The 20121-nt window shown below is 36.3% G+C and overlaps 1 protein-coding gene across 3 annotated transcripts in view; it reads left to right on the top strand.

The window, feature by feature from the left end:
* The first annotated feature begins 5271 nt into the window (after window positions 1-5271).
* The window catches only part of LOC114297590 (putative LRR receptor-like serine/threonine-protein kinase At1g06840), a 70680-nt gene continuing 55830 nt past the window's right edge, over window positions 5272-20121 (top strand). The window contains exons 1-8 of one of the 3 annotated variants that reach the window (XM_028242049.2): window positions 5272-5366; window positions 5502-5601; window positions 5771-5918; window positions 7773-7844; window positions 7962-8033; window positions 10017-10160; window positions 10258-10329; window positions 10460-10531. In XM_028242049.2, coding sequence (XP_028097850.2) covers window positions 5502-5601; window positions 5771-5918; window positions 7773-7844; window positions 7962-8033; window positions 10017-10160; window positions 10258-10329; window positions 10460-10531 — 680 coding nt within the window. In that variant the 5' untranslated portion in view covers window positions 5272-5366. The other 2 variants (XM_082918939.1, XM_028242048.2) reach the window with 2 other exon arrangements.

The raw sequence follows: 20121 nt of genomic DNA, 5'->3' as shown, positions 1-20121 counted from the left end.
TGGATTTTTCGAAGAAGTGAATGAACCATACCCGGGAGTTGACTGACTGAATCTGCAACAACCTTACCATCTTCAACCAATTTGGTCTCTGAACTACCCGTCTTAGTATGCCTTTGCCTCTTGAAATTCTGTTAATTTGGTCCCAGTTTCATTTTGTTAATTGGCATGAAATTCTGTTTGAAAGAGCTTTGATTGATGGGGATTTATCTATGTTTTGTAGGCGGTCTATCTGCCATATTAATTTGTCAAAATAAGGCCCTACACTGCACAAGGTATTGAAATCTACTAGTAGAATGAATGTTTTACATTTTTTCTGGTTAAATCCACTTGAGGAAGTGAAATATCTTATGGTAGATGTGGTATTACTTCCAACTATGTAATTAAATAATCCTTTCTTCAATGAACCACATCATGGAATAATACAAAATTTGTTTTCACTTGTCTATTTTGAACATAAAAATCAATGTGTTATGCAACTTGTTCCAAGGAATATGATTTGCTGTTAATTTTGGTGGTTGGTAGTTAGAATATCCCTTTTATTTATGGTTGAGACACCAACAGATTTTCTATTTTCTATTTTCGGGGACATATTAGCAAACAGGTGGTGTGCATAATTTACACATAAATTAAATTAAAGAAAAAGAACAACATAGAAACCACACACTGACACAACTTGTAAGGCATGGAAGCAGCTATCTACATACCAGATTGTCCGGTCATCTCAAATTAAAATACGAAGATGAACATAGTAAGGAATTTGGAACACCTGGCTGTCTAGTTATGCACACATGGTGAGATAGAAAATCATGAGTCCATATATTTTTGTTTGAAACGACTTGCCCATTGCTTCTCAACAATGAAAGGAGCTATTGCAGAGGCAGATCAAATAGCAAACATGGAGCACTGTTTACAGAAACGATCAGTTGCAGTAGAACACCAATTAGCTTATATTATTTTACTATAAATTTTCTTTACACATTACTCAGTTAAAATAAGTGTTTGTTTTATTTGTCTAGATTTTTTACTTTACATGTATAAAATAAAAAATTGGATATGCCAAACTTTAAAAAATATATATATTAATAAAAACTTAACAAAGTAATTTTGTAACTTACAAGGAAAGAATTTTTTTTTATATAAAAATTTACAATGTCAAAATAAAAATAAAAACCTCGTTTAGATTTTTCGCTTTGGGTATAAAAATAAGAAGAAAAAAATAGTGGATATACAATGCCAGAGCAAAGTAAAAGCAATTAAAGGAATGCGAATATGACTGAGAACCAATGTTAATTTTGAATGAGAACAAATATCAGATATTCATTCTTTACGGTTACGGTTTTGAAATCAAAGCCCCAATGGCACAACTATCTTGGGTGGCTATAGATATTAATTTTGACTGATAAAAAAAATTAATAACAGATATTCAATAAGGGTTAGGGTTTTGAAATCAAAGCATCAATGGCACATTTAGATGAAACTTAGAGTTAGCAACAAACCTGAACTACGGAAAGGAGTTCTCGGAAAAATTCGATTCGACTGAAAGGGAAGGGAAAAGACGATGACTAGGTCTTTGCTCACAAACCCATGGTAGAGACCTCCAGAGAGTGAGAGCTTGTGAAGAAGATGTCGATATGGTTGAAGCCCGGATCGCCAACGAGGCTGGTGGTCCTCGGAAGCTTCGACTATGGCAGAAGAGAAGAGGGAGGAGAAGAGCCAACAAGAGGGCCGAACACGACTGATTCAATTTTGTTCCCCCTTGTAACCGGCTACACCGGTTGCCTATTTGAGAGTTAAATTATTTAAATAATTTAGTTATGACCTGGTTATGAGGTAATATGGTATAAATAAATAACTGAATATAATTAAGTTATGAGGTAATATGATAGTGGTTATGACTAATATGGTATTGGTTATGACATAAAATCATACAAGTTCATAACTAAATGTATGGTACATTTAGCATCACCTGCAATTATATAGCTTCATTGTATATTTTCTATAATTTTCAACATTTTCCCATTGTAAAATATAATGCTCAATTTCTCAAATAAAAATCAATATCCACATATATGTGATATATGACACAATTCCATATTCACAATTTATATAACCATCAAATTTCCATGGTCCATGTATCCTTAACATACTATACATGACAAATTTCTCAACAAAAATCCATTATAACATAGATGATTCAGCAATACAGCAACATATGATTTTCCTCATCTTTCTCAACAAAATCTCATGATCCCGTGAGTTTTTCTTCAATAATTTTAACTTTTCCCCAATTTCAAAATCTAGGGTTTCTACCCAAAATGGATTTATTTCATTTTCAAGAGGTATTCTTATCAATGGACTTCCAAGAGTCACACATTTCATAAACTAAAATCAATTTCATGAGAGGGATGAGAAATTACCACTTTTTAAACATATTCAAAACCCACACTCAACCCTAACTCAAAATCTAGTGATTTCATCTAAGAAATAAACTCAGACATGCCAAAATCATATATATAACTCAAAACACTCTCCACCTTAAGTTATGAAGAAGAGAAGAGAATAGAAGAAAACTCCCAAAATCAACGATGTCAAAATTTAATCTCCACTACATAAGATGTAGCCCTTAATGAGCTCTCCAAATTTGATAAAGACATAATGGTAAAAAATCCAATGGATTTGAAGAGATCAAGGAATTTATATGGGTTGGTGGGTGTATCCTAGAGAGAGATAAGAGAGATAAGAGAAAAAAGAGAAAAGTGAAATTTAGAGAGAGAGAGAGAGAGAGAGATAAAAAGTGAGGGAGAAGTGTTTGATGGCTCAACTTTTAAGTGATTGGATACATTTCACAGAACTGACTCTAGACAGACCGCTCGAGCAATGGATCCTACGCTCAAGCGGTGAATTCGAACTTCCAAAATGTCTCTCTTCAGTAAACTCACTGCTCAAGTGGTGAAACATTCGCTTGAGCAATGAAAGCACACTTCCAGCATTTCATCCTTCAGAACAAAGAGCTAGAAGAACGGGTTTGCCCCTCGAGTGGACTCAACTTACAAGTGGGGCAAAAATCAATCTTAGAGCATTTCCATCATTCCTAAACTTGCTCCAACGCCCAAAGACTCAAGTTGACACCTTGGAAAATACATTAGGACGAGGATGAATAATTACAAAGAGAAGAATAAGTGACGACACGTAAGTCATAGGGTTCAAAAGCAATAAGGACTTCGAAAAAAAAGAAATTTTGAATTAATATGCTCCATTTGCTTTTAAAAAATATATATATCTCAGGACATCACAGTTGTTGTTGTTGTTGATGAAGCTTGGTTCTGCAATTTTGGTTGGAAAAATCATTTTCTTTTTCTTCATAATCCCTTGTTTTGTTCTCCAGAAAAAGAAAAGAAAAGAGTTGGGAGATTTGGATTTGGAGGATTAAACAGGTAGAGGATTTTGGGATTTGTACAGATAAATTTAAACAGATAAGGGAAAAAATTGAACAGATAATAAAATTTGGACAAATAAAACTGAACAGATAAGCAGATCATTGTTTAGGAAATAATTTAAACAAATCATTGTTGATAAAAATTGAATAGATAAGAAAAAATTTGGAAGTAAAAAATTGAACACATAAAAGCTAGTACAAGAATTTCACACAGATAGAAATTTTACATAGATAGAATTTAAATAGAAAAGGGAAAAAATTAAACAGGTAGAGAAAAAAATAAACAGATAGATATAAATTTAAACAGATAGTCAAAAAATTTGAACAGATGGATATAAATTTAAATAGATAGATAAAAAATTTGAACAAATAGTCAAAAAAAGTCAATAGATAAAAAAAGTCAACAAATAAATTAAGAAATAAAATTAAAAATAAAATGCCCTTTAAAACAAATAAAAGGATTTGTCACCAATCTATTTTACAAATAGTAGATCTCTGATGAATAAAAAAATCACTAAACCTAATACTTTATACGTTCTTTAAATTAGATTTATCACAAATTTCTCCACGATTACATGTGATTTGTTTAACCGTTGATGATTTCAACGGAAGTTATAACTAATTGAGAATTCGATTAATTGAACTGATCAATTCAATCCAAAATTAAAAAATATTGATCTAAAAGTTTAAAGGGTTGACAAATAGAGGATGATGCTTTCCACTTGCTAATCGAAAGTGATGTAAATTATATAAAAAAAAATACATATATATATATATATATATATATTAATGGGTGGTACATGTGATGCGTGTGCAATTTAAATAAAAAAGTATTTAGAATGATCTAAATAAATATACTTTTTTTATCTTTTATAGCAAGATATATAAAAAAGTAGAGAAGTCATATCACTTATGTTGTGTTTGGTTGGGGATTTGGGGAGGGATTTGGAAAGGAAAATGGAAAAGGTAGGTGAAATGTAAATAAAACATGCCTATATTTTACCTAGTTTCACACACTTTTTCCCTTTCCCTTTCCAAATCTCTCTCCAAATCTCCCAACCAAACACAGCATTAAATAAATACACTTATATATGTTATGCTAAACATCTATAAAAAAATAATAAAAAAATTAATATTATAATATATATATATATATATATATATTATCTAAGTGGTAAGGTATTCTTAATCAAACTTAATAATAATTTCTTATTTTAATATATAATAGGAGAAGCAACCAAATCTAGTGCTGACATATGTAATAGTAGAGAATGATTATGGGATACACTCATATGCTGGCATAATTCCATGCTTAGAGAGTGTTTGGGTGCACTACACAAGTGTATTTGTTTTTAACATTTTTAGATTATATTATCGCTTTACGTTTTGTACATTTTTTTTTATAAAAAAAAAAAAATCAAAATAATAGTATGTGATTTGTTTTGTATAATAGAATTCTCCATAATAGTATAGATGTGCCCACACACATATATATATATATATATATATAATATTTATTTAAAAATTGGTAGTTAGACTTTGGCGCTTGATTGAGGGCTCCAAAACTGTGAGGTTTCTCTCTGAAGAAGAAGTCCTTGCTCAGAAATCTGTATTGTACGGTATTGTATTATATTTTTACAGTTAGAAAATGTCTATCCATCCCCTGCTCTGATCAAACGAAAGTAAACGCAATTGCCCACTTACCAAAGCCCTGGATTATTGTATTTGTATTATGCTCTCAAATTCAGCCATGGCGATGACGATGACTCACATTGACAATGACTCCTCAGTTGTCCGAGTCCTCTCAACTCAACTCAACAACCCCCCGTACGCATATGTATTATCCCCCTCCTTCATCTGTTTCTGATTTCGTTTTCATTTTGTTGTTTCCACAGAGTCATCAACAAAACTGGAAAGGCAACTGTGTAAAGTAGAGTGATTTTTATTTTTATTTTTATTTTTATTTTTGTGCATTTGAAGAACCAACATTAAGCCTTTTATACTTTTTGGGTTTTGCAAGTAGTTATTTGTACTCATGGGAATTTTTTTAATGAATTGGTTGAAGATGGCGGGCGAGAGAGTATGTCTTATCACAATAATTCTTGCTTTCTTATCATGTTACTTTGCTCTACTTGCTGCTTCACAGATTACTCATCCATTGGAAGGTTCTTGCTCTGCTCTTCTATTGTCTTCACTAGTACAACCCCACCCCCGAACCCATTCTCTTTAATTATCTATACACATACTTATACTACATACAACCAGACCGACAAGAGAATTGTTCTCATTTGTTGAAATTATTGGTTGTATTTGTACTTGGGTACTGTAATGCAGTTGCAGCATTGCAAGCAATTCACGGCAAACTACAGGATCCCTTGAAAAATCTTAGGAATTGGGCAAAGAAAGATCCTTGCACCTCAAATTGGACTGGGGTTATCTGCAACGTCCATTCAAGTGATGGTTATCTACATGTTCAAGAATTGTACGTACATATATGTTTCTGTTCCACTTTGTCCTTTTCAGTTCTTGTTATTATACCTTTACACTTTGCCTTTCTTGCCAACCTTTTTAATCTGCTCCTTCTTTAAGATGAAGAGGGCAAACTATATATGCTTTAGCACAAGAAGACAGTTCTGATTAAATGAAATTTGAGTGTTTTTTATTACAGTTTTCTTAAATGTTTTATGAGTTTCAACATTTCATCTTCACAAATATCTATACAGTTGTGATTAAATTAAATTTGAGTTTTTGAGTCTCGATTTTTCTTAATGATTTAGGAGTTTCAACGTTTCTTCTTCACAAATATCTATGCGGTTTATCTTCAAAGTTAATGAGTCTTTCACTTATCCATTTTCTCGTCTCTTTTTTAACCTGTTGCAATAATATCCGAAGTCTTGTCCTCTGTATTTCCTAGAAAAGATACAAATTAGTGTTTACATTTGCACCAATTGATATTTTACTACTTAAGGAATCCAGGGAGCAGTTAACTATAGGCATATTTAACTGTTTTGTTTGATAGACTTTGTCTATTTGTAAGGCATGTAGAATTTAATGAGAATATATCATTTGTAAATATTTGAAGGCTATAAAATTCCATGTTAGTTCTTCGTAGAGGATTTGATAAAATTTGAAGTTTTTTCACTCTCCTACAGAAAACCGTATCATGCTAAAATTAGGATTAATTAGATTTTAGAAAAAGACTTCTATGGCAATCTATGTGGTCCACGATAATGAGAACTAAGTAGTGCTTTAATTTACTTCTGCATAACAAGAATATCTTTATGCAGTTTTTCTTAATTTCTTCTCTGGATAAATATCTGGAAAATTTACCCGTAAATTCCATATGGAGGGATATTGATTCATTTTCGGTTAGTGTGGTTTTCTGGTGTTACATTAGATTGCTACATTTGAAAAAAAAACATTAAAGAGTTTTTGTGTGTTACATTGATTGAAGTGTTACATTTGAAAAAAATACATTAAAGAGTTTTTTTGGAATGTTACATTGTTACGTTTGAGAAAGTACATTAAAGAGTTTTTTAGTGTGTTACATTGAAGTATTACGTTTGGAAAAAATACATTAAATAATTTTTTTGGAATGTTATATTGTTATATTTGAGAAAAATACACTAATTTTTTGTGTGTGTGTTATATTGGAGTGTTACGTTTAGGAAAAGTATACTTATGAGTTTTTTAGTGTGTTATATTGGAGTGTTACGTTTTCGGAAAGAGTTTTTTTAAAGTGTTACGTTTAGTACTTTTTATATTATGAGAAAATCTACATTTTCCCCTCAACACATAACATGCGCGTTTGTGCTTGGCCAATTCACACCAGAATGGGACCTTTGAGTTCATAAGAAAAAAATGAAGGACCAAAGTGTTCATAAGATCATTATTTGAGATTTATTAGTATTTCACCCTAAATATTTTCTATTTTATGCTTGTGAATCATTTTCTTAATCTTATTTGGCTAAGTTTTTAGCAAGACATAAATCTTCCAAGTTTGCTGCATCAACTTTGGTGTCAAAGCAAGCTCTCAATACCCCAGATATTGCAATGATTTTCTAGGTGTACAAAATTTAATCCTTTTAAAGAAATGATTACAGGAAGTTGAATCAGATAAAAGCCTAGGTAATTGAATGTACATATTTACTGAAGACAAGAAACAAATGAAAGGTTTCCTGATTTTCTTCCCACTAAAAATGTTCAATTGAGTAAAACAAGGTGTCACAAAGTTAAGCCAATTGAATAAGGCATATCAATGTGTTATGGTTACACCCATTTATCTAGTTGTTTTATTTTCATTCCGTCCTTAATTTTATTTTATTTCACAATGCAGGCGATTGCTAAATAAGAATCTGTCTGGAATATTACCTCCTGAACTGGGCCAACTACCTCATATGGAAATATTGTGAGTCATGACATGTTAACAAATTATCAATTTGTTCAATTCATGAGTAATGTAATCCCTAAGCAGATGATATATTCTTGTTTTGATGTTGATGACTTATTTCTTTTCTTCTGCCAGAGATTTTATGTGGAATAAAATAAGTGGAAGCATACCAAAGGAGATCGGAAATATTACTTCTTTGCATCACCTGTATGTTGAAACTTGAAATTCATCTTCTTTTAGATTCGGTTGAATATTTTCTGGTGCTGCTAGTGGTATTGACATAGCGGAATACATGAGAACTAGCTATCGTTCCCGCAGATGAAAGGGACTCTTGAATCCACGAGAAAAATAGAATATTGAATCCACAAGAAAGAGAAAATATATGAATTATATTGAATAAAAGTTGTCATTACCATAAGGCTTACATACCTATTTATAATCATCTAAATCTTGGAGACCAAATAATCTAAAATTAGGAAACAACTTAACTAGTCTAATTCTTAGAGAATAAGTAACCTAAAATTAGGAAAGGGAAAATCAAAGCAAATACAGACACCTAATTCTAAAATATTTATACTAAATTACAAGAATCTTAATCAAATAATATATCAAAAATATTAAAACTAAAAATATAGGAATTTTTAAAATCTTGTCCTACATCAGGTTTCGAGTTTTTAAATTTGCCTGTATAAATACTCTAATAAATACTTGATGAATCATCATATGTATGTTACATCAACTGCTAAAGCATGAATCTCCCTTGCCAACTTTCCACTGTAATGAAGTTTTATCCCCCCTGTATCCAGAATAAGAATGTTTCTACTGTCAGTATACACAAAATTGCGGGTTAAGAAGAACAAGCTAACTCAACATGTCTCAATCTGAGCTAGTTGGGGTCAGCTACATGGATTTGTTTTTTCAGTTGGCTATTCATTGTCCCAACTAATAAATTCTTAGGTTTCATGTTCATAAGGCACGACTATAAGCTTGCATTCATGTGTATTTTAATTTACAATCTCTTTTCTCTGGCTTGGGATTGGGTGTGTGAAAGATAAGACACTAACCACAACAAAGCTGGAGTGAATGGTTGAAGTATGCTGCTATAAAACTGATTTCTTCAATGAATTGATTAAAACTGGCTATTGGTTGAATTGCATATTTCTTATATTTAGTCAACATGATTAGGGAACTATTATTGTAACTATCGGCCATATATTCTGCTAACTATTAATTTGATTAATTATTTGTTTTAAGATTTCCAAAGGGCATGTGCTCCTGTTGTTTTCATTTGTCTAATGGGAACTGCGGAACACAAGAACTAGTTGTTGGCTTCGGTAAACACAGATGCAGTATGGTTTAAAATAGCAACAATCACAAACTTAGTGTATGTTGGAGATAAAGATTATATTGTCAAAGATATCAAAAGATATGGGACTTGGTAGATATTAGAATATATGGAGATATCATGATTTGTGCTTTTTATGATTTTTTGTGTTTTTGATTTATTTCAATTCCTTAACTGAAGAGATTTGATTGTATCTCTCACTCTATATATATGGTGTATCATGTAAACAAGAGAATCAAATTGAGTGAATGAAAGATGTAGCCCCCTAGGGCTTTGTGTGTGTGGATATAGGTCAATATTGGCTGAACCACATTAAACCTGTGTGTTCTTTCTTTTTTCTTTTCTGTCTCTGTTTTCTCTCCGTATTCAACCTTATTGCTTTATTACAAAATTTAATTTGGTATTAGAGCCTATTGAACCCTAGGCATGTTTCTCTATGGAGAACTCTCTCACTCCACATTTTTTGTTATCAAGGTGTTTTTCCCTTTTCCTTGAGTTAACCACTAGTTTGCTGATGTGGTAAGCAAACTATATGATTTTTACTTATTTCTGGGTTGCCGGTGGGTTTGATAGCATTATTTTGTGATACATTGAGTTTTCTAGCTACTTCTCTACCGTATGGTCCCTTTGCTGATGTGATAAGCACATATTTGGTTCTTTTTTATTTTTGAGCTACCAGTGTGTTCGGTAGCATTCTTTGTGGGATGTCATTTTTCGGCCTTTTTGTTTGTGGTGATTTGTTGCTGCTTCGGCTTTGTTGCTTTCTCTCTCTCTCAGTTGGTTTCTCTTACTGCCTTTATGATTGATTCAATGCACGTTTCTTTGTGTACACTCTATACTTTCAGGCTTTTGAGTGGTAATCAAATATCAGGTCCTCTACCAGATGAGCTTGGTTTTCTTCCTAATTTGATTAAATTTCAGTTAGACCGGAACTACATATCAGGACCATTACCAAAGTCATTTGCAAATTTGTCCAACGTTAAGCATTTGTGAGTTGTTTCTAAAAACCAAAGCTTTTTGTAGGGAAGCAATCAGTCTTTAGGGATCTTTGGGTATCTGAATTTAAACTTGATGTTTATATTACAGCCACATGAACAACAATTCAATCAGTGGTCAGATTCCATATGAGCTTTCTGAACTACTTCAACTTCAACACGTGTAAGTCCCATAATATTTACTAGTGTTTTACACATGAAAAATAGTTCATTGATTGCCCTGTTCTTCTAGTTTATGCTATTAGTCACTTGATTCAAGTTCCCTTTCTCATGCAAAAGTAAAATATTTGCAGCCTTTTGGACAATAACAATTTGTCAGGGTACCTTCCACCAGAGCTTTCAAAAATGCCAAACTTGAAGATTCTGTAAGTTTACTTGAATTACCCTCTCATGCCTTAGCTTTTACTAGTAGGATTGGTTAGATGTTTAATTTTCAGCTGACTTGTCAAAAAAAAAAAATTTAAAAATGCTTACATTTCTTCTATGTTTGAAAACCGACTTGGTATGTGTGATAAGTTGGCATACCACATTACTGTTGTGCAAGGACATGGTATTAAACTGTTAAAAATTATGTGTCCACAACTAATGCACATAGGAAAAAATCATCTTCCTTTATCATAAGTTATTTCTTTAGTTAATTGTTTATTTTACCAATTAAGCTGATTAAGAAAAACATATTTCATGATGAGGGAGAATCAATTGCAATAATGGTCTTCTATTATCTGAAAGAATTATATTATCAATATTTTCTTGTATTCTTTGTGTAGTATTTCTTTCTATAGTTCGATTTAAGTTGTTTACAGTTACACCTTTCATTGTTCTGTTACATTTATTATGAATCGACATTAAATGTAGTTATGAGCGATACATAGTGCTGTATATCAGAAAATCACTTCATCTTTCTGACAGCTTATTTTGGATGTTGATTACTCATTTAAATTGAATATTGGTGGTATCTGAACCTGGATGTCCCAGCAATAAACTTGTATTTCTAGTGTTTTGGTGAAAACATTGGAATTTCGGTATGCCACTAATGTTTAATTTTGGTTTCCTAATAAACAAAAACATTTCAGATGTTTTGATGGATATGAAAGCAAAAAAAAAAAAAAAAAAAAGGTCCTTGGCCCATACCAAATATCTTGCTAGAAGCCTCGACGACTGCGATTACTAACCTTGTAGAAAGTATGTATGGAGAAAATATCCCCATTCTTCCAAACTCCTTTCCGTAAACCCATACCATGTGATCTATGTTAGAATGGGAAATAAGTTAGAATAGGAAATAAATGATTGTATTTCCTTATTATTTATTCCCTTGATTGGTGTAATGGATTGGCCCATATATTATGCCTTATGACATTCTTGTAATTACTCAGTATTATTAATACAAAGGGAAATGAAGTCTAACTCATTCCCTAACTTTTTCTTATCTCTAAACCTACATGGTATCAGAGCCAAAACCCTAGCCCCTCTCTGTTGCTCTTCTTCTCTTCTGTTGCCGACAGTCTTGTTTTAACAGTCCAGTCATTGTAGACTCTTACCCAGCCCCTGGAGACCTTCGCCTAGCCCACCTACAGGCCATCTACACCTTTGACACACCTACCCAAGTTGTTGGCAGTCCTCTTGGACTCTCCGACTGCCTCTCGGACTTAGTTGGCAGCCCCTCGGACTTAGTTGGCAGCCCCTCTGGTTGTCTAGGGGGTTTGTCGCTAGTTCCTCTGGCCTAGTAAGGGCCTGCCGACAGCCCCTCTGGCCTTATTGGCCCTTGTCGGCAATTTTTCTAGTTTGCTGGGCTCCTGTCGTTGTCACCTTGCTGTTTCTCCCTGCTTTTGTAATGTCGTCTCTCTCTGCTTTTATCATGTTCTCCATTTAAATATTTAAATAGTCCTTGTTCTAAATAAAAAAAAAAAAAACTGGTGACGTAAAAAAAAAATTAAAAAAAAAAAATTCTGGCTTCTTAAATTCTTTTAGATTTTCTAGTTATGCTTGTGCTTGTTCCTCTACCATCTTTCAAGTTTGTGATTGGTCTTGGGTTTGAGGGTTGCTTAGTAGAATATTCATGGCAGATTTCACTAGTGAGTCAACAACTTCTCAGCCACTTAAGAGCGAGAGGTCCGTTCTACCTTCTACTATGACTAATAATCTCAACCCTGGCCTTAAAATCACCACTTCTCTACTCAATGGTCAGAACTATCTAGCGTTGTAACAACCCTCACTCTACTCTAGTCATGCTTGCATATATTACATGATCTTGTCTTGATATGTTGCATTTTGCAAACCTTGATTTGTTTTGCTTAAGTGTTTCTTGCATGTTTTGTACCTTGCTTGGTGTGAGTCTTGCCGAGGTCATCTTCAGTCTAGAATTATCTTGGAGCCACTTTGTTTGACCTCCACCTTCGCCCTGGCATATTGGGCGAGATGTCATTATCTAGGCCGAGGTGTTTATCACAAAGGCCGAGATGTGTATTATCTAGGCCGAGATGTTACCTTTGCACCTAAGTGATCTTGTCCTGGAGTGGTATGACCTAGACCGAGGTGTGGCACATCTAGGCCAAGGTGTGGCACAGCTTAGTCAAGTGTTGTCCTTCCTAGCCGAGATCATTGTTCCCTTACTTGCCGATGCCTGTTCATTAGCCGAGATCATTACCTGCCGGAGTGCCTATGCCATCTTGCTTGTAGAACACACCTTGTCATGGTCTTGTCTTTTCACTCAGTCACCTTTTTCAGTAGAGCCAACCAGCCGTTGCCACGTGCCCCAGCCGAGTGTTAAGTCAGCCAGCAGACCTAGAAATGTATCATTTTGCTATCTGCTTTTGTTCTTGAGGAGAGAGAAGCTCTAGAAGAGGGAGAAGAAGTTCTTGGAGGAGGGATAGATTTTCCAAGCTTGATCTTCACACCTTGAGCCGTTAGATTCGTGTCTTGAGGTTAGAATCTTAATATACTCTTGTTGTTCTTATTGATCATCTAGCTGCATTGCATGATCGAACCTGATTTGCAAACCATGCATCGATTTAAAGTTTGGTTTTAGAAAGTGAAAGTGATATTCATGTGTTCTTGAATAGAAGCCTTGTTTGATCCGAAAGTTTGCATCAAGATTCATGTTTTTGTGTTTGTTTTCATGAAAACTTCGAGCATGGGTGCCCAGGTCTATGTTTTTGAATTCATGGCATGAAATCTCAGATTTTGTAATGATAAGTTATGATCTTTGCATTCATGTTCTTCATGTTCAAGTTCTTCTTGTTCGTCATGTCCTTCAAGAAAGGGAAACCCAGATTTTCCCGACTTCATTCCCTTGAATGCGGCCACGGGACCACACCTCGGCAAGGAGGTGTGGGACCTCGGCCAAGACCTGGTTGGTGCCCAGTATGTCTTCTCGAGATGAGAAACAGTGTTTTGTTTTGGTTTGCCTTGGCTTTGAAAGAATGCCGAGATCATTTGCGTTCATGTAAAGCTTGCTTGATAGTGCATTCAATAGACTTTGCCATGTGTTTGTAGGACTTGGACTCTCGCTTGACCCCGACATTGAAGAACTATGTGAGTGGTATTTTTAATAAAGCTATGTTATAAAGTTTTGATAAAGCTTTGCCTTGTTTGAAAAGTATTTGTTAAACATGAATGATTATCCCTATTTTGTATATCAAGGCTTATCTTGTTTTGATGACAACCTTTGAAAGTCCGTACGTGCTAGGGGACTATAAGCATTTGTGGCACAACCTTTGAAAGTCCATACGTGCTAGGGGACTATAAGCATTTGTAGCACAACCCTTATTAATGTCACCCCTTGAAACTTGAAAGCCTTGAAAGACTTTGATTGATGAAACTTGAAAGACTTATTAGATGAACTTGTTTTGCCTTTGATTTTGTGCAAGATATAATGTGTGTCGCTTGATAAAGATCTCGGATATTATTCATGCAAACCCTTTATTACTTGTACCATTCACTAAGTATCCAAGCTCACCCTCTCTATATATATGTAGGTGATGAGCAGGACGGCGGTGACGCCTAGATGTGCCTTGCAACTTGTTTTGGACTCGCATTTTGTAGCATCTTGAATTATGTTTTGTATATGATGGCTTGAGAAGCCTTTTGGTCAAGATGTATTTTTTTGTACTTCATTTTATTGTACCCAAGTTGTAAAGCTATGTAAAGATGTATGCCACTTCATTTGACTTGTGCACAGCTCTTACGGACTAATTAGATCTAAATTTATTGCTTCCGCACATGTTAGCCCCATATATATACTCTGATTGTGTGTGAATTCTTATAAGTTGACCTTTGGTAATCTCGGATTACTGGCCATCACGGCACCATTCTACTAGGGGCGGAATGGGGTCGTGACAGATTGGTATTAGAGCACAAGTTTCTTATAGTACGTTATTCACACACTTTGAGTCCTAAAGAGCATAGGATACCCTTTAGAATGATGTTAGGATTTCATCATAATGCTTGCTACTTGACAATGTATGCATCATCTCGACGTGACTACTTGTTATTTGCATGCATATTGTTTGATCGTTTTGTTTTAAAGTCACATTTTGCATACTCATAGCATCATGAGGAGGAGTAGACCACAAGTTGGCCGAGATCATCCCGAAGACAAATTGGACAGATTAGAGAGATTGGTCAAAGGTTTGGTCCGTGAGTTAAGATAACCTAGGCCACAAGACACTAGTACTACTTCTACCTAGGCCGAGCAGATAAACGGCCGACATGCTGTTCCATCTCCACCTCCTCCAGCGCCGCAAGTGCCTCCACATCAAGCTTTATATGGGGACGGCACCATAGCCCTGATCTGAGAGTTTAAGAAGATAAAACCGCCGAGATTCTCTGGGGGTATAGAGCCGATGAAAGCCGAGGCGTGGGTCTTGGAAATGGAGAAATTGTTTGAGATTTTTCCCAACACCGACGCCTAGAAGGTGTCATTGGCCGCGTTCACATTAGACGACAATGCATGAAGATGGTGGATGATGACCCGAGAGAGCAACCTAGGTCTAACTTGGGCCAGATTTTTGGAGTTGTTTCACAACAAACACTTTCTCCTTAGCGTTCGAGACCGCAAGACCACAGAGTTCCAGACTCTGACACAAGGCAACAAGACAGTGGCAGAATATGACCGTGCTTTTACCGAGTTGGCGAGATATGTGCCTCACATGGTCGATGACGAATATAGAAAAGCCAGGAAGTTCGAAAGCGGGCTTCGTGGGCCGATACAAGACCAAGTTAACATGCTCAACATGCCGACCTACGCCGGAGTATTGGATAAGGCCATCCTTGCAGAAGCTAATTTGAACCGATACCAGAATTCAGGAGAGAGCCAGAGGAAGAGACAGAACTATGACACTCGCCGAGTTCCATTTAACACCAAGAAGAAAGCGAATGTGGGCAGCTCCAGCAACTCGAACCAGGAAGGTAATGCTAAGCCGACGTGTGCAAGTTGTGGGAAACCGCATTCCGGAGTTTGCCGTTGGGCTTCAGGAGCCTGTTTCGAATGTGGCGAAATGGGTCATCGCGTGAAAGACTGTCCGAAGACAAGAACTGATGATGGTAAGAAGAATGGGAGTAGCTCGGGCTCTGCACAGAGAAATAACATCGGAAGGGCCCAGACGAGACAGGGCAGAGTTTTTGCATTGGTACCAGGAGACACCCAGAATGCTGAGACAGTTGTGTCAGGTATACTCCCAATCTGCTCTCAAGATGCATACATATTGATTGATTCGGGTTCTACACATTCATTTGTATCTGCTAAGTTTGCCGAGAAGTTAAATAGAGAACAAGAACCCCTTGACTATGTGTTATATGTGTCCACTCCATCTGGGAGAACTATGATTGTTGCATCTATTTATAGGGCGTGTGTCGTTATGATTGAAGGCGTAGAATTATTAGTTGATTTAATGCCGTTAAGCATGACTCACTTTGATGTCATATTGGGAATGGACTGGTTAGTAACGAATCATGCATCTATTAATTGTGTTTCAAAGAGTGTCACACTGAAACCCCCAAACCAGGCCAAAGTCATTTTCCAAGGCAAATGAGTAGTACCCCCATCTTACTTAATCTCATCCATGAAAGCCTATAAGTTGATCCAAAAGGGGTGTCAAGGTTATCTGTGCAGTATACTAAGTGAATCGAATGGAAATGTTGAGTTAGCCGACATCCCAGTAGTTAGAGAATTCCCCGACGTCTTTCCAAATGAATTTCCTGGCCAGTCAGTGGATAGAGAAATAGAATTTACGATTGATGTTATGTCAGGAACCCAACCTATCTCCAAAACACCCTATAGAATGGCCCCAGCCGAACTCAAGGAACTGAAACTACAATTACAAGAATTGTTGGACAAGGGATTTATTAGGCCGAGCACTTCACCTTGGGGAGCACTAGTTCTATTTGTCAAGAAAAAGGATGGTACACTCCGTCTTTGTGTCGACTACCGAGAACTAAATAAGGTGACCATTAAGAATAAATATCCATTGCCGAGGATTGATGATTTACTTGATCAACTACAAGGGGCATGGGTCTTTTCTAAGATTGATCTGAGGTCGGGCTACCATCAGTTGAAAGTTAAGACCGAGGATGTCGAGAAGACTGCTTTTCGGACAAGGTATGGCCACTACGAATTTTTGGTGATGCCTTTCGGAGTGACCAACGTTCCTGCAACATTCATGGATTTGATGAACAGAGTTTTTAAGCCGTACCTAGACGAGTTCGTGGTTGTTTTCATCAACGACATACTGATCTATTCCAAGAGTGGTAAAGAGCATGAGCAGCATTTGAGACTAGCCTTACAAATCCTGAGAGACAGGAAGTTATATGTCACGACCCAAACCCGGCCCTATGGGTTTAGCACCGTAACCGGCCAGTAATCCGAGATTACCGAAGGCCTGCTGAACAGTAATACAGTGAAACAGAGTACAGGGCCTGGCGGAAGCCAATACAGTAAATAAATAGTGTCCATTGAGCTGTGACAGTCTGTATGCAAAAAGGCTTTTCATACATTATACAAAAACAGTACAGAACAGTATACACAATATTCACATCCATTTAACTAGGGACTCAACCCCACATAACAGTACAGAAAACATTCCGTCTGTACAACACAGTATACAAAATTAACAGTCACACAGTACAGGGACCTAATCCCTGTATAACAGTACAGTAAACAGTCAGTCTATACAAAACAGTGAAACAGTACAAAAAGGGGGAAATTCTAAAACACCCCTAAGCCTTAACAGTAGGCTCGGAACCTCGCAGTGAGGCACAAAGGCTGGCTTGACAAAACTGGAGTAACCCTGACGCCTCTAGCTGCGGTCTGGTGCCTGTACACCTACATATATATATGAGCAGTGAGCTAAAGCCCAGTGAATAACATAAAGCGTAAAGGGGTTTAGAATGAATGTCCTTACAGTAATGAAAACAGTTCATTTCAATCAGTAATTCAGTTGCTCAGTACAGTAAACAGTCATATGTGGTACATCCATTAGCATAACAGTAACAGTAGGTCTTAAAAGACCGAACAGTAATGATGGCCATCAGTCAGTAAACAGTAGTGGTTCCACAAGGAAACCGACAGAGATCTCTGTGACAGTAACAGTAACAGTAAACCGTAGATACTAAGGATGCCACAGTACAGTTCAGAAATAAAGGACATACATTCATTCAGTAAATAATACCAGTTCAGTAAACAGTTCAGTTCAGTATTCAGAAGATAATCAGTTGAACATATCTTTACACAATTGTTACTCACAGAGTTCTGGGCTACAGTATGCTAGAGCGTGTCTCCCCAGTTGCCAACCCTACACAGTTCACAGGTTGAACACACTAAGCTACACAGTTGGGAAATCTCATAACTTAATCCCTAATTTGCCTTGGTGTGTTCTACAATGATATCCTCATCAAGGTGCCTTAAACTAGGCCTAAGAATGCCTAGGATGGGATGAGGATGCAAAAATACACTTAGAAAACATTTCGCAAAGTTTGCTGAAAATAGGAGCCTCGCTCGAGCGAGACTTTCTACGCTCGAGCGTAAGTCCAAAATCAAAGGCTTCGCTCGAGCGAGGAATCCTTCGCTCGAGCGGTCTGCAAAACAGTAAAAGTACTGGATGCTGAAATTTTACGCGCGATGGTCGCTCGATGGTCGCTCGAGCGGAGCCCTGGACAAAGGTGTTCGCTCGAGCGGGGAATCCTTCGCTCGAGCGAGGAAGCCAAATCTGGAATTTCCAGATTTGCCTCCCAAGCTCAAACCAAGCATTCAACCACTCCAAACTCGACCTCTTGGGCCCAAATTCTGGAAAACATCATTGAATTCAATGTATAACAAGTTTCAAAGCTCAATTTATGAATTCAAGCCCCAAATGTGAGTCAATTAAAACCACATTCAAACCCATTTTCAAGAACAACATTCAAACATGCATGAATGAGTTTTAAACCAAATTGAAGCTCCAAGGCTTGCTCAAATGAGCTCATTTCTTTCCAAAACCAGATGAAAACATGGTCTATAACAACAATATGAGCATGCATGTACCAATGTCCATGTAATCAACTTCAAAATGCAACAATACCAACATGCATGCAAGAAATGATCTTCAATCCATCATTTATGGACCAAATCATGACTTAGCTCTACAAATTAACATGAATCATGCAAGAATGAACTCAAGGACAGCAACAAGAAGATGGATGTCCTACCTTAATCTTGTAGAATTAGGAGTGAGGGAGCTCAAATATGCAAATACACTTCAATTACCAAGCAATTCTTCAAGTTTCCAAGGAATTCAAGGTGAATTCACTCTAACTCTCTACCTCCCTCTCTCTAGTCGGTGGTGTGCTCAAAATGAGCTGATGAAATGTGTATGTGTGAGCATAATGAGAATCAAAGATGATCCAAGTAGTGGGCCACTTAAGTGGCAAAATGGTAATTAAGTCCAACTCTTTAATTAGCTTAATTTAATATAATTTAATCATACCTAATCAATTTTCAGATACTTATACCATAAAATCACATTAAATATGAGGGTCACGTAACATCAATCGGTTTCAGATTCGGCCGCCGATAAGGCCTTCAAATAGCAGTTTAAACATATAAACATGAACAGATAATCAGACAATCAAACAGATAGAATGCAATTAACTAACATATACTCGGTCAATTCAGTTTCCAATTTCAGTCAGTCAGTTCAGTACTTTAATCAGTTCAATTATCAGTCAGTTATCAGTCATCATCAGTTCCGTTTAGCAGTAATCGGTGATTATCGGTAATCAATCAGTCCCTAATCAGTAAACAGTATGAGGGTTGTTACAGTCTCCCCTCCTTATAAAGAGTTTAGTCCCCTAAACTCGAGTTACCTTCATTCTGGAAGAAAACAGGATTCAGTGGAAACAGTTCAGGATATCGTTTAGCCATGTCCTCTTCCCTTTCCCACGTGGCATACATGCCACCGTGGTTCTGCCAGTCAACTTTCACTAGTGGGATCTTTTTGTTTCTCAGTTTCTTGATCCGTCGGTTTACAATCTGTATAGGCCGTTCCTCGTAAGTGTAGCCATCACTCAACACTACGTGGGTAGGCTCTATTACATGGAAGGGATCCCGAAGATAGTCTCTTAACATAGAAATGTGGAAAACATTATGCATGTGTTCCATTTCAGGAGGGAGCGCAACTTGATACGCCACCGGATTGATTTTCTCAATAATCTCATATGGTCCGACGTATCTTGGCGCTAACTTGCCTTTGACTCCAAAACGAGTCTGGCCCTTCATTGGTGTCACTTTCACAAAAACGTGATCACCCACTTCATACTCTCTGTCCCGTCTTCTGACATCTGCATAACTTTTCTGTCTACTCTGTGCAGTTTTCAGTCTTTGCTGTATCAGTTTCACTTTCTCAGTTGTTTCATACACAATCTCGGGCCCAAGCAAAGGCCCATCTCCAACTTCTGCCCAGCAAATTGGAGATCTACATTTTCT

This window comes from Camellia sinensis, chromosome 3 (assembly GCF_055761805.1).
Source record: "Camellia sinensis isolate YWXY chromosome 3, ASM5576180v1, whole genome shotgun sequence".
Lineage (NCBI taxonomy): Eukaryota > Viridiplantae > Streptophyta > Magnoliopsida > Ericales > Theaceae > Camellia > Camellia sinensis.
Note: the sequence above shows the minus strand (reverse complement) of the source record. Positions and strands in the feature narration are given on the sequence as shown.